This window comes from Centruroides vittatus, unplaced genomic scaffold, assembly GCF_030686945.1.
Source record: "Centruroides vittatus isolate TY-2023 unplaced genomic scaffold, ASM3068694v2 contig_484, whole genome shotgun sequence".
Classification (NCBI taxonomy): domain Eukaryota; kingdom Metazoa; phylum Arthropoda; class Arachnida; order Scorpiones; family Buthidae; genus Centruroides; species Centruroides vittatus.
This window is the reverse complement of record NW_027122274.1, coordinates 2,087,176-2,103,638: the sequence shown is the minus strand read 5'-3', so window position 1 is coordinate 2,103,638 and position 16,463 is coordinate 2,087,176. Positions and strand designations below refer to the sequence as shown.

General features: G+C 29.3%; 1 protein-coding gene across 1 annotated transcript in view; it reads left to right on the top strand.

Annotated features, from left to right (window-relative positions):
* LOC136978013 (troponin T-like) overlaps positions 1-16,463 on the top strand; it is a 34,365-nt gene that overhangs the window by 11,618 nt on the left and 6,284 nt on the right. Inside the window, exons 3-8 of the mRNA XM_067273651.1 lie at positions 10,528-10,614; positions 10,698-10,874; positions 10,947-11,156; positions 11,220-11,290; positions 16,109-16,130; positions 16,212-16,292. Coding sequence (XP_067129752.1) covers positions 10,528-10,614; positions 10,698-10,874; positions 10,947-11,156; positions 11,220-11,290; positions 16,109-16,130; positions 16,212-16,292 — 648 coding nt within the window. The remainder of the gene's footprint in view (positions 1-10,527; positions 10,615-10,697; positions 10,875-10,946; positions 11,157-11,219; positions 11,291-16,108; positions 16,131-16,211; positions 16,293-16,463) is intronic.

Genomic DNA, 16,463 nt, shown 5'->3' with positions numbered 1-16,463 from the left:
AAAATATAAGCACTTTCATAGTCAATTTTTATTTATACAAATTATTTTTATATATTAAAATTTGTATATCTATAATTAATTTACACGGAAAAATTAGAAATTTAGAGTTAAGCTAAGTAAAATTATCATGTCAGGTTAATACATTAACTATATATACCGACTGAAATTAATGCATATAATTTATTACACCTATTCCTCGATTTACACGGAAGATAGGTTCCTGAGAAAAACGTGTAAATCGAATTTGTATCTTTTTGAATGTAAAACCGTGTAAATCGAAAAGTATGCAAAAAACGCATAATTTCGTTGTTTATTAATTATGAATTTTTTTCAATTTTTTGAAGGTACATAAATCAAACAAAAATATTGAAAGGCAAAAAAATATATTCTTTTATTAATTAAATACAAAGTACACAGGAACAAAAAATAAAATCTGAAAGATTCATAAAAATGTAATGTAATTGTGTAATGTAATGTAATGTAATGTAAAAAATGTAATTAAAAATAATGTAATCGTTTGTTACTTATGAATATGAAAAATTAAAATTTTCTGGTTTAAAACTATGTGCAATGAATGCAACTTCGTGCGTATGGGGGAGTACCCTATATCGGTTTATCGGTTACTATTTGACGGATTGAAATAAAACTGTCACCTAGTATCCTAAATATCAACTACAACATATAATTAAGGTGGATTGGAATATAGATGTAAATTAGAGTTAAAAATTGTTCCTTTTGATCATAGCCAGTTTATTTTCTACGTTTATTTTTTAAACCGTGTAAAAGCGAAAACGTGTAAAAGAAGTATCGTGTAAAACGAGGGATAGGTGTATTTTTTATGGTTTTTAAATGATGCAGCCATAATAAAATTTTCAAAAATGCTTGGATTAATGCTTAAAGTTATTAAAAAATTAAATTTAATCAAGGTAAATATAATTTAGATTTAATAGGAAATTAAGAAAAACAATTTCAATTTCCACTTAATTTGCAAGTATTTCGATATTTAGGTGTTAGACATGTGCAAAAAACCGGAAAAACTCCACGTGATCAGCTCGTTGGTGAAGCGCGAACCCCAACTAACTATTAGTAATGGGTGATGTCATCATCCACTCGGCCACTGGTAGACCTATATAGATTTGATGAAATTATATAAATTAATGATAATGTTGACATTTTATGATATATTTTAATAATTAATAAAATTGCATTTCAGTCAAAGAAAGATATACAATATACAATGAATTCCTTTTTGTTCAAGAGTGAATAGAAGAAAAAGGAATTCATTGTATATTGTATATCTTTCTTTGACTGAAATGCAATTTTATTAATTATTAAAATATATCATAAAAATGTCAACACTATCATTAATTTATATAATTGAAAAACTCAGCATATAGCTATTTCTCAGATAGATATGCAAATATTACGTATTGCCAGCAGAGCATCTTAAATTTGCTACTCCAGTACTGTATAAAAAGGGTCTTAGAGGCTTATTATGTTCAGTATTTTCTGTATACTTGTTTGAGATCCTTGAACACAAGGAATACCTCTACGACGCATTCAAAAAAGTATTAACAACTGATTGAGTTTGAGAGAAATCACATCATTGGACAGAGAAGCAGGGTGGTCGTTCCTTCCAATTGGTAGCTATTTTGAATAATGAGACTTTATTGTGAGGAGATGCTGGCAACAGTGCAGGAAGGGACATACGTAGTCTGGGAAGTCTTTGGTCGACTCATACGAACTACTCAAAAGAGGGCCGCTTAATAACAGACAGGTATAATCATATCTCTCTCCACCGTTCTTATGTTGATAATAGGGTATCATTCCGCACGATTATGAGACTTGCAAAGGCAGAATTGCATTCACTGTGTTTCTTATACTAACTACTAAATACCATTAACGTCCCGACACCGGTGACTTCATTTACAGTGATCCGTGACCATCAAGCAAAGGCGGCTTCGGAATGGCAACGCTTCTGTCTGTAACTGATACCACCATATTCCAGTATGGAAAAGGACTAAGAAACTCCAAAATCTTAATTTCATCGTTGAGTGTTATATCAGTGTTGGCAGTATAACGCTCTACAATGAACTGGTACCGACATTGGTAGCATCATGGCGTGGGGATCCACTTCCTACGATGGTCTTATCTCCTTTCCCAGAAGTTCTTCCGTAATGTTTACGCTCTTCCTTGGCCATCCAGTCTGCAGGTTTGTTGCCTACAGCATATGTGTGAGACATGCCAGAACGTCAGCTTCAGTCATCAACGGATCTGTGGAATATGACAGGCATTAAAAATCCTTGGAAAAATCTGTCTGAAGACAGCATGAGGCGTCTCTACCATTCCATACCCAGATCATATCTCTGCTGTGTAACGTAAGAGGGGCTATTATAAGATCACAACCATAATGCTTAAACTGTACAGTTATTCATAATTTACATTTACCATGATAATTGTAATCAGTCATTTCTATTCTCATTACCATTGTACATGTGCAGTCTCAGTCTATTCAGACGCTTCCTTCTTGGTATGCAAAATTTTTTGTTAAAGAGTTTACCGTCAACCGAAAATTAGATTTCAATAGCAATATTAAGTAGATATTTAGCAAAATAAATTTAGTTACAATATACAGGGTGGTTATAATTAAAGTTGCCCTACTCAAACCTGTCTAGAGCCTATTCTAGTGGACGTATTTTTATGTAACTTGGTATATATGTTATGTGTACCATGGGGAAAAAGGAAAATGCAAAAAAATATTTAGTTCGAATTTTTACCACTAGGTGAAAAATGACGCATGAAGAACAAGAAATACAAAATGGAAAACACGCAAAGGTTTTTATTCACAACATTTGTTCAATGTACAATCCAATTCTTTGAAATATTAAGCTATTTTCTATTTTTATATTCAGGTATTATAAATCTAAAGAATAAATTACAATAATATACAGTCAAACCTGTCTACAACGGAACCTGTATATAGTGAAAACCTGTCATTAACGGAAAATTTCTTCTGTCCCTTGAATTTTTTGCAAAAATTAATGTAAATGAACATGTATGTAGCGGAACCTGTCTAACGCGGAAACAGAAAGGAAAATCGGGTCATATAACAGAGAAATCGGCATCTTTATCCAATTTAACACAAATTTAACGAGAAGTTTAAAAGCCTAGCGTGTATAAATTATATAAAAAGTAAAAACATGATAAGCACTGATAAAATGCTTATCATGTTTGTTATAGCGCTGCTCAGCACTATATTTCGCGGCACTGAGGCTTACCAACCCACAATAAACTACTAGTGGCTTAACACTGGTAGTTGGTCGCAGATTCGCGCCTCACCAAAAAGTGCCTCACCACATGGAGTTTTTCAGTTTTCTTCTAGTGTCTAACACTTAAATATAGGTGTTTTCTTAGAAAGTCTTCCTAATGGCACTCCTTATAGCTCGCCCAAGTGTTGCATTTTCTTCTTCCATCAGTTCGTTCGTGACACTTTTGAAGCGTTGTTTGGTACCCCGTTGAAATTACCGATTTAAGGGTTCAATTTTAAGTTTAATTAATGAATATAGTGAGATGATTGAATAAAGCAAAGCAATATGTAAGCGATTTGCCAAGGGGAAAGATTTTCTATGGGAAACTGGTCCCTATTTATATTTTAGACACGTTATGAAAACCCGGAAAACTCCACACGGTCAGCCCGTTAGTTGGATCCGAATTTACGACCAACTATCAGTGTTCAGTGTTTTATCCATACCGTAACTTGGTGTGGATAAAACCACTTTATTAATAAAATATTACCTCTATAACTTTTTAATTTTTACTTTTCCGTCTATTATATATAACAGAGGGAAAGTATGACGATCGGTAAAAAAATGATTTTTGATCGATTTTTAATTTTTGGACTCAGGAGACTGGAAAGTCTAGGTCTCCTGAATAAAAATATTCTGAGTTTTTTCTCTGTGTATGGATGTTAGTGTGTGGAAGGCACGATTATGTTTACCCACTTTAAAGCTTACCCACTTTAAAGCGTGTCTTTTGTCGAAGATTATTGAAATTTTGTAGAGAGATTTATGTATTAGGAAGAGCAATGCTAATAAATTTTGGTGCTAAAGGTCAAAGGGGTCCTCGAGGAGATATAGGGAGTCATGTGTCTCGAGTGGGGTTTTAATGAAGATTAATGAAGATTTTACTCGTTATTAGCATTCGTTGTTTTTATAAAACAAAATTGTAAATGCTAATAACGAGTAAAGTCTCTACCCTCAAAATTAAACTTTTTGTCATTTTATTATAATAATAATAATATAAAAAGTTTTTAAGTTAAATATCATAACAGCGCATAATTTTTAAAACTCCATACGCAGTTTCAAATATTGTTGCCGGGAAAGTTACTCAACTCATTGCTGGATTTTTTTAAAATAGATTACATCTTTATTTTAAGTAATATTCAGAATTTTTATTTATAATTCATTAACATAACTGAGCGAGGATTTGCAATTGAGAAATTCTTAACATTTCTGACTAATTTAACTAATTCTAAAGTTTGATTATAACGAATTATCACATATGAAGAGAATTCAAATGGATTTAAATCAAAAATGATGTAATTGGAAATATAAAGTCAACATTTCTCAATAAATGTAGCATTTATTTTTCATAGTTTCTCATACAGACTTTCTGATTCTTTCTTTCTCACTTCTCATAGGGCGCTGAGTCCTATTGAGACTTTCTTTCCTCTTTCTTATCCTCTCGCTCTCTTCCTTTCTTCTGTCAGACCCTCAAATAGGCTCTACCCCTAATAATATGCAAGGTGGTTTAAAAGTCGATTAATCATTGTAAAGGTAACTATCAATTAATTAACTAAACATTTTTTAACATAATTTTCATCAAATTTTTAAAATTAAGATTTACTTCGTATTTGTAAATACAACATACCTAGAACTCATACACTTTACAAAAATTATTTGTTCAGTCGATGTGAGATTCTAATATTTTCAATCATAAAATACGAAAAATATTCAAATTATCAATTGAAAATAATAAGATTTTTAAAATTAATTTTTCAATTTAATATCGTTATTTTATGTTTTTTTTTTTGCAAATAGACGTTTGGTTTGATCCAATTTCGATAAGATGCAAGAACGCTGTTAAAGTATATGTTTAAGATTTGAAATACCCAATGAAATTTAATATATGAGGTGCGTAACCATACCCAAGAAATCCGGGATATAAATAAATAAATAAATGAAGAAAAATCAAAGTACAAGAAAAAGATTTGAATATGACAAACTCACTATACATATGTACTGTACAGTACATACAATATCTAAAGAGTGCGTTTTCATGTTGTAATTCGGCTCTTTCTAATATTGGTCTCAGTTAAGGTACTGAATGTATATAAACGTTGCTGCAATAAGTTTGCTTTTTTCCAAAGAGTTAATTCCGAAATTTATCCTTTCTAGGAGTAAAAACTTCAGATATTTGACATGTTTTACTCTCAGCAATATCAAAATGCTGTTGCCTATACTGTAGTCTGTTTTAATACGGTATATACTTCAAAAATCAATCGTTTTGTAGAGTAAATATGGGAGGAATACGTCTCAATTCGGGAGTAGGAGAATTTAAAAAGTTTTTGCTAACTTCCAGGAGAGTTGGAAACCTTATTCTCTAATGAACATTTATTCATATATTGTAAAAAAAATACTTTTCTAAAAAATGGCCCTGCAATAATTACAATTTACACCGAAATTTAATTTGAAATAAGATGATTCGATATGTTCGAATTACTTTTATATCAATTGCAAAAAACATACATAAATTATTAATTATTTTTTAAAGTTTCTTAATGGATTCTAAGTGTGAAAAGGTATTAAATATCGAAATATTTATTAATATTTTGTTAAATGGTTAATAAATGGTAAAGTTGCATACAAATTACAAAATTATCAAAGAATCAAAATTGCTACAATTACAGTATTGACAAAATTATAATTAGAAAAATAATTTATAAAATTAATGTATTTTAAAATGATTTTCTTATAACTTTAATCAATTGTATAAATTTAAATTTAAAAATAAATGCCAATTTTTATATAAAAAAAATATCTGCAATTGAGAAAATACATTAGCTTTTATAATTTTAGTATTTATGCACAGGATCTAATAAATAATGCTCTTTCTTACTGACAAATTATTATAGTCAAAGATTTACAGCTGCGTTAATAACTTTTATTATATTTTATTTATTTATAATTGAAGAATATAAGCCAGTGTTTTTCAAACTTTTTTGTCTCATGGCACACTTCAACCTATAATTAAATTTTTTCAGCACACTTAAATTAGAATGATTAAAAAAAGAGTAAAAGGAAAGATTGTATTTTTCATAATTTATTTATTAACACAAAGCAATCTACTATAATTTCTAACAAATAGATAATAATCAAAATTTTTAAAAAGTCTTATTTATTTTTTCGGTTTATTTTAACTGAACATTTAATGAGATATCTGATCTAAGAAAAGCAATAAACATTAAGTCTTAATTTGCATTTAAAAGTGGCTAATGTCACTTTTAAATGTCAATTAGAAAGGACATTTAAAAGTGTGACATTTAAATTAGCCATTTTTAAATGTCCTTTCTAAAGGCACTTATAATTGCCTTTATAAATCTGCCCAATTCCCGTTATTTCTAAGTTGAAATAATTTGAACTAAATATGAACAATTATACATACATATTTGATTTAAATAAAATTTAATTTTAAATGAAAATACCCGGTGTTATGTACTGTACATATAATTTTGCTTATGGATATATATTTTTTACACATTAAGTATAGATTTATTTACCATAACAATGGAAAACTCGTGTTTTAATTTTGACATGTACACTTATTGTTTTTAGGCTTCTTTCGAAAATAATTTTATTTAATAACCAAAAATTTTTGCGGCACACCGGTTGAAAATCGCTGATATAAGTATTTAGTTAATGGCATCTTCACGAATATGAAAGAACAAGTAGACTACTTGTACTGCACAATGGAATTCTTTTATTTTTCTGGATGCGATCTATAAAAAATAAAATAAACATAAACTTATAATATGTCAACCATTTAAACTATTTTAAGAATATTCTTAAGTATAGTTATGCCAGAAATGAATAAGAATAAAAAAAAGTCGTATAACATTTTGTTAATAAATGCAAACACACGCGTACACATATTTACATCCATACGTATCTATACATAAGAAAAAGCAAGGAAAGTTGACATGGGTAAAAGAATAGACGAGAGTTTCTATTTTCAAGTTTTCAAGCAGGTATTAGTAGACAATGAACAGCGAAGAAGAACGATCAAGTACTTAAATTAGTTCCGAAATCTGCACAGTTTTGTGTAGTTTAGAAAGGGGTTATTTTGATAACTAACATTTTTAAGTATCTGAATTTTTATGAAGTCAACGTAATACTTTTATTTTTAATAAGAGTATTTATAAAACAAATAATATTAAAATTGCTAATGATAATTGAAGTTAAGATCATAGTCATGTTGTATAATAAATTTTGTATTGTTCCACCATGTTTGTATGGAAAAATCAATGTGCGTTGTCTCTCCTTTCTATTTAGGAGAGATGACTTATTATGAAGAAAGAGGAGATAACGCTGATTTCATATAGGCTATGTTTTAATATAAGGAGAGTACAATGAAAGAAAGAAAGAAAGAAAAAAACTAAAGCAATTTTTATGTTTTAGACATTTTATCATTTATGGATAAAGATTCAATATTTTTTCGTTTACATTAAGAATTAAAATGTATTTATTTTCTGTCGGCTTATTATTGTCTTTTTTCGGTGTAATACCTACAACACTGATGGAAAAAAAATGTTTCTTTTAACACATCGTACACGTTTCTAACTTGTTACCCGCATTGATTCTTCATGCGGCAACTCTCATACCAACCCTACATACAACCTAACATAGTGCGTCATCCTACCAACCCTAGTAGGAGAGATAAGTACCACATATATATTTGTTATAATTAATTTTTATTAATATGGTTTTAGAATTCTATCTTGAGGAAACCGTGTTTTGTATTTTCGTTTCTTTTCTTTTCTTTCGAAGACACAATGTAGTGACGTAAACTTAAACACTGGGCGAATTTTTCATCCTTTTTATTCGGTTGGAATGCTTTTTTATTACATAACGCGTTTCGGGCCGATGCCCCTCTTCAGCCAACTTCTAAATCCTGGTAAGAGCTTGTATACCGTTAAAAGCTGGTCCGTACCTCATTCGGTAGTTTAGACGTATGTAATAGTCCAAGGGTACGAATCTTTTATCCTTTGTTGGTATTTGTTGTCTTGGTATTGGGCCATGTTCTTCTCTTAGGTGTACCCTTGGACTATTACATCCGTCTAAACTACCGAATGAGGTACGGACCAGCTTTTAACGGTATACAAGCTCTTACCAGGATTTAGAAGTTGGCTGAAGAGGGGCATCGGCCCGAAACGCGTTATGTAATAAAAAAGCGTTCCAACCGAATAAAAAGGATGAAAAATTCGCCCAGTGTTTAAGTTTACGTCACTACATTGTGTCTTCGAAAGAAAAGAAAAGATGGTTTTAGAAAATAACACTTTTTCTAAAGAGCTTAACAATTATAGAATGTCCCATTACAATTCATTCTTTAATGTGTCCCATATTATTGAATACAGAACGATTTTCTGAAATGTGCGTCCTCTTCCTTGGCTCTACCTTTGATCGATTGTACACATGTTAATCTGATATATATATATATACGTGTGTGTATAGGAACAGGAATAATGAAAACAAGACAAAATATAGGTATGTATGAGCCAATAACCGACAAAAACAAAAACATTGCTTCGCTTCTTAACTCAAAAATATTTGAATATTTATGAGGGCATTTTATTAACACGTACAAAACAATTGTATTGAGGATGATCCGATAAATCATATTGAACTGCAATTTGAAAAAATTGTAGACCTATAAATTCCCACTGTTGTCCATTTGTCCGTCCGCCTGTTTGTCTTTCCTTAATATCGAGAACAGAGTTAAATAGATGAAAGACGAGACACATATGAAAGCTTTAGGGGCAGATGGCTCCAATTAACTATATACACTTCTGATGCAAACCGAAAGTCATGTTATTTCAATTCAAAAATTTTTCCCGAAATGTGTTAGATGACCGTCACGACTCTATTGTTAAAGGAAAAGCGTGATGTACAGGAGCAAGCCACTACTAATTTGAGGTGGAGAGCGTATATTTTTAATTTATTTAATTATTTAATTATGATTAAAAATTGCAGCCCGGCATTGTGATCATGTCACAATAAATAATTGCTCGTAAGTCATTATAAATGTTTTTTTAAAAACAACGTTTTGAAGTTCGGATAAATAAATTTTAATTTTTTTCCGTGACAATGAGGAGGACTTAAGCACCTGTAGCCCCCATAGAAACGCCCCAGTACATACATGTATGTGTAATCTTTATGTGACTCAAAATAAACTACATCTTCTTGGTCCTAGCATTTTCCACATACTGGTCGGGGTCTGCTTTCTTGTACGCCTTCTTCCACTTGATTCGATCGAGAGTATCTCCGGAGGCGACATAGACTCATTGTATATACGCTCTCGGTCGGAATATATATATAGCTTATACAGTATACAGGGTGGGCCAGCGAAAACGAAACGGCAGAGTGTTCGTGTTCGTCCAAGCAAAGCGCTCGGACAGGTCGATTTTACTCTCGAGGGGACATCTTTTGCAATAAAGTTTTTGCGATTCTGAATACAACAGACAACAAAAAATTTTAAAAACTCATTTATTTTAAATTAAGTAAACAAGCATTTATTTCGAAAAAAATGTTTGTTTAGTTAATATTCAGAATCGCAAAAACTTTATTGCAAAAGATGTCCCCTCGAGAGTAAAATCGACCTGTCCGAGCGCTTTGCTTGGACGAACACGAACACTCTGCCGTTTCGTTTTCGCTGGCCCACCCTGTATATAAATTATATAATAATAATACATATGTAAACAAAGTAATGATAACAATAATACTGTTGTCACATTCATATTAATGTAATGCATGAAACTTATCAAATATTCATAATTAATATTTGTTAGAATGAACTTTATTTTCTTACTTTTAATTTTATTTTAAATTGATTTATGTTGATTTAATTATTATTATAATTTTAGTATATTTAAATGTAAGAGGTATTGATTATATTTAAAAGTGTTTTATTGGTTTTAAAATGTATAGAGAATAGACAGCCGGCCAGACATTCTACTTTATATATAGAGAGTATTCTATAAATTAGTATTATAATAAATATAATTTATTAATACTGTAATAACTTAATAAATCAAAATTTTTATACGAGGACGAGCAACAACACATTATTTTTACTTTAACAAACTATTAATATTTTTAATTAAAACTTAAATTATCATTGATAATAGTAATTTTAAGAAAAATTTTGAAATTACTAAGATACTAAATTAATTCTGAAACCTATTATAATTAGGCGAGACGTAAGACTCAACGACAAGAACAAGAGAAAAAGCTCAGCGAAATGAGAAAAAGGCAAGAGGAACAGAGAATAAGAGAAATGGTAGTAATATGTTTACTTTAGTCAATTTCTACGTACAAAATGAATTACTGTATATTTATTTTTATTTCTTTATGTTTTAATAGGAAGAAAAAAAAGCTAAAGAAGAGGAAGCCAAGAAGAAAAGATTGGAAGAGGCAGAAAGAAAGCGTCAGGCTATGCAACAAGCTCTGCAGAAGAGAAAAGATGAGCCAGTTCAGCGTAATTTTGTCATCCAAAAAAAAGATGACGGAGGAATTACTCTGGGCTCAGGATTCGATAAGGTAAAAATCTTTCTTTACACTCATTGAAATATATACATTTTCGAGAAATTTATAAAAATAAATAATTATTAGGTTATGATTCGAGGTGAGTTGACTAAAACTAGAGAACAGCTGGAAGAAGATAAGAAATTAGCTCTGAGTGTAAGAGTCAAGCCTTTGAATATCGAAGCTCTAAGCGTTCAGGAATTGAGACAAAAGGCTCAAGAACTGTGGGAGAAATTGGTAACACTAGAAAGTGAAAAGTACGATCTGGAAGAGAGAAAGAAAAGACAGGATTACGATGTGAGTTTCAAAAATAATTGATAATAAAATTTGTATAAAGGCTAAAATGTTCTGCATTTTCAGTTGAAAGAACTTTCGGAACGTCAAAGACAAATCAACCGAAACAAAGCTCTTAAAAAAGGTTTAGATCCAGAGTGAGTGAACTTCATTTTTATTGTTTTGTTTTCTTTTATTTATAAATTAGACCTAACAAGTCTAATGAAAATTTTTTAGTTCTTGCAATTAAATAAATTCTTTTGATTTTGAAACTTTAAAATATATTTTTTTAAACTTTATAAGTTTAAATTTATCTTTGTATACTAGTACATTTATCAATTAACAGGACTTATTATACTGGAAAATTATGGATGCAGATATTATTTCTGATCTGTAAGACTAAATATCTGCATCCATAATTTTCCAGTATAATAAGTCCTGTTAATTGATAAATGTACTAGTATACAAAGATAAATTTAAGCTATGATAAAGGACACAAAGGCATAATAATTTATAAGTTTAATTTAAAATTTTTTTTTAAATTCTGTTTTATCGTGAAATAAAAGGGCATTTTGAGTAATGAAACTGTAAAAGTCACATTGGCTGATTTGTTTTTCGTTCAGTTTACGTTGTTTTATTAATTGAGACGTTTTATATTATGATAGGCTAATAACAGCTATCAATAGTTTCTTTCTTCTCATAACTTTATGACAGTATCTTATGAATTTGATCAAAATTATGCAAATATTACTTTTATAAAAATATCTATAGCTGGAAATATTCATATAAATAAAAATATAATCTCCTATTTTAATAAAAATGAATGAATGATGATGATGATGAAATACAAATATCTATAAGATCGGATTGATGGAAGAAAGCAAATCAACACATAGCCGCTCTTCCAAGAGACTGCTTTTGAGAAATACTTTCTATGGCAAATTAATCTCTATTCATTGTTAGACATGTGAAGAAAAGCGGAAAAACATGCGTCCAGCCCTTTGAGGAGGTGTAAATCGACGACTAATTACCAGTTTTCAGTTGTTTTATCCACTCAGACACTGGTGGGTCTATGATTAAATGAGATGAAAAGAAATTAAAGTTTTAACTTATTTACAAAAGAATTATTACGCCCAATTTATGTCAAAGTTTAATAGCTTATCCTTTTGGATATCAAATTAATATCAGCTTTTTTTAAAGATAAAACATAACATTCATATGCATCAAAAATTTACTTCATATAACATGGCATACATAACAATATATGAAATATACTTAATGAAAATATTAAAAGTTTAATTAAATATATGAAATATGTTTAATTATATAATAAAGTATCATTAATGTTGAATTCAAAATATTATTATGAAAAAATTAATTTGATCAAATTTATCAATTTTCAGAGAAATTAAAAAGACATTTTAATATTAGTTTTTACATTTAATTGTTCATTATTAAGTAACTTTTTCTTATTATGATTTACCAATATTTGTCATAATTAGTATTATATTTGCTTATCATTAATAATTGATTTTCACTTAATTTAATAAACAATTCTGAAGGACAATACTAAAATGTGATTACAAATTATCCCTCGGTACTAACATATCAACAGTTACTTCAATTTTCGTTTAATATTTATATGTCTAAAGCGATATAAAGATCTTGAAGTAGCCTATATCAAACAAATATCTACTGATAATGTTTGAGTTCAATCATAAGTGTATATATTCTCATGGAGAGAGACAACAAATACAGTCAAACCTGTTTTTGTGCGGTCTTTTTCTGTGCGATTTTTATTTGTGCGATTTGTTTTGTGCGATTTTTTTTTGTGCCGTATATGAAAATTTCAATCAAATTCAAACATAATTGACTCCTGTAAAATTTTTAAAAACTCTATTGGTTGTTTTCTATGACATCAGCAGGTTTTTTCATTTTTTATTCAGTAACATTTTTTTCTCATACGTTTATTTCGGTCCCCTCTTATTTTAATAACATAAAAACCATAAATATTATGTTATATTTGAACAGATGCGGTAAGTTAGCTCCCCTCCAGCTTTAGACTGCAGGTGTGAAATTTCACGCCTTGTTAAATGAAATAACACTTCCTGCAGCTATATTTATCAAATAAAATCATTATTTAACGATTATTTTTAACTTTTTAATGTTAGATTGGTATTTAAATGGAAATAATTAATTAATATAAAAATTAAAATTCTTAGAGGATTTTTCCCCATTAGGTGTTGCAGAAAAAGGCCCAAGGAGTTAAAAAAACAATTCCTAGTTATTTCGTACGGTTTCGAGTTATTTTCTACGTGAGACTTTTTTTACGCGGTCCCTATTCACCGCATAAAAATATTTTTTTAATTGTGTTGCGAAAACTATTTTTTATAGCCACTCGTGAAGTTTCGCGCGATTTTTTTATGCGTTTTCTTTTATGCGGTCCCTATCCCCCGCATAAAAACAGGTTTGACTGTATTATGGGTTCAGTGGTGAGTTATTCAAGCTCTTGAGAGCTTGATTGGATAGGTATTGGAAATCAGATGGGAGCATTGTAGAGAGGCAATTTTTGTAAATGTGTTCCGATGCTTGAAGTTTGTAAAAATAAATGCAAGAATTAGTGAACCTCCCTCGACATCTGGCCATACGTCAAGTAGTGAAGTGATTATTGGCCATATGCAGACTTCTAACACTAACTTGAAAGTAGTAGAGTATTTCTGTGTATTTTCCTTAAATATAAAGTTTTTAAATGATTCTTCAGATAAATTTTGAAAAAATGTTTTTTCAAAAAAGCTAGAAAATTTTCAGGGACTTTGATAATCCTTCTCGTTCAAATGTTTATAAATAGTCAGGGTACAGATAAAAGGCAAAGAAATTTATTAAAACGTGATTTTTAAACATAATTTTATGTTCTGCCAATAATAAATTTAATGCAAAATTTTAATTAAATTACAATTAAAATAAAATTAAAATATAATAATTTTGTATTCGCAAGTACAGTTTTTTCCATCTTTTTTTTATTTTTAAATAAAATTTACGATTGCCTTCACATTATATTTATTTTTTGATATATAAACATAGAGGCCTTATTTAACAATCTCAGTATGATTTTTACAATTTTAACAGAAAGTATTTTAGTATTGATAAATGCAATTCAGTTAAAATTATTACTTATAACAAGACATAAATTTATTAACAGTGTACTAGTTTCCTTAAAAGATAAAATATTAATTTAATGAAGTTTTTAAGAATATTTAAGAGTAGAAGGGGGAAAATTCTTGACCTATTCGTTCCCTTTTGTAAATTTTAAAAGCTTCAATTAGTTTATATTCTTATACAGTATATAACTGTGTTATATTTTTCAGTAAAAGGTTTCTCTTCGAGTTTTTTTCATCTAACTATTTTATAAAAGAATACTTGATTAAACATTGAAATGTAATGTATCTCTATTAATGATATAACAATTCTAAGGTATTCAATATCTTGTATTGGGAAATGATACTCCATAGACAAGAAAAATCAAATGAAAAAACATCGTCACAATGCCTGACTACAATTTTTAATCACATTTTTAATTTATTTAATTTAAAATACATGCTTTCTATCTCAAATTAGTGACAGCTTGCCCCTGTACATCATACTTTTCCTGTTAGCAACAGAGTCGTGCCGGTCATCTATCTAACTCCTTTCAGGGGATAATTTTTAAATTGAAATAACGTGACTTCCGAACATTCCGAGGCAAACAAAAATAGTTAATTGGATAGTTAATAATATATAGTTAATCGGGGCCTCCTGCCGCTAAGCTTTCCATGTCTCGTCTCGTCTTTGATTTATCCAACGCCTTTCTCGAGATTAAGGAAGGACAGACATAGAAAGACAAACAATAGTGGGAATTTATAGGGAATTTACAATTAGTGGAAATTTACAATTTTTTCAAATTGCAGCCCAACAAATCTAGTGTAACTTTAAGAGAAAATCTCTACAAATAAAATAAGATTAGGTTCTATTTGGGTGATCTACCAAGAAGATGCCGCTGGGAAAGACTTTTTATGGGAAATCGACCTTTAATTAGGTTTTAGTCGTGAAGAAAACCCAGAAAACTTCACGCGGCTCGTTGGGAACCATTCAGTAATTAAGTGTACGTTACACTTTTTGAACCAATTTTGACCTCCCTCCCTCCTTCTCTTCCTGTTGCGTACGTGCGCAATGATGTAGGCCTCTCCCTCCTCCCTTCCGCCCTCAAACTATACACGTAATTAATAGACGTTGAGACACGAATTTAAAATTATTTATTTATTTTATTTAATCTTTGTGTTATATTGAGTGATGCTGTAATTATATATAGTGATAAAAAGATGGAATTTATTGCATGTTTTTTGTGACAAACAAGCAAAATTAATTATAGTTAAACTTCTAATAACGGCCAATATAAAAAACCGTTAAAGAATGGCCGTTGTTTAGAGGTGGCCATTATTGGAGATTCGACTGTATTTATTTTGAAAGGAAGGGTGAAGATTAGGCTATTTGCTTGAAAGAAATTTGGAATTAATTTTGGATATAAATATCAAAAATTTAATTATAATTTTAATACCAAATAAATAAATTGTTAGAATAAAGATTTGTTTTATTTATATAAATATAAATTATATAAGTGTATAGTTTATACTAATAAATTTACATATAATAAATCTGCTTACCAACAGATGGAGTTAGCATCCGGAATTTTAATTGTTAACTTGAAATATATACAGTCGAACCTCCAATAACGACCACCTCTAAACGGCGATCACTTTTTTAGAAAATTTTTAAACAAATATGCATACAAAATAACCTCCGAATCAGTGGCCATTTGGTCATTGTTCAGAGATTTGACTTTATTTACATATTTTTTAAATATTATTTAATATTAACCAATATATTGATGAAAATGATAATTTTTCTGTGATTCTCATCGATTATATTTAAATTATTTCCAGCGCATTGCAAGGAAAATATCCGGTAAATATTAAAAACATAAATTAATTTGTTATAAATTCGTTTTCTATTATTTTATTTATATTAAAAAAATTCTTTTTTTAGCCGAAAATTCAAGTAGCCAGCAAATACGAACGCCGAATCGACAGAAGAACTTTTTCTGATAAAAAAGGATTGTTTGAAGGCGTAAGTATATTCGATTTTAATTAAAATAAAATTAGAATTTAATGTACATTTGAGTAAAAATTCGTTTAATTTAAAAATACTTCGTTCGATTATATATATATATATATATGTTTTCTATGTAATTAATTAAACAACATATAATTAGATATAGTTATACAACCGGATGGCAGG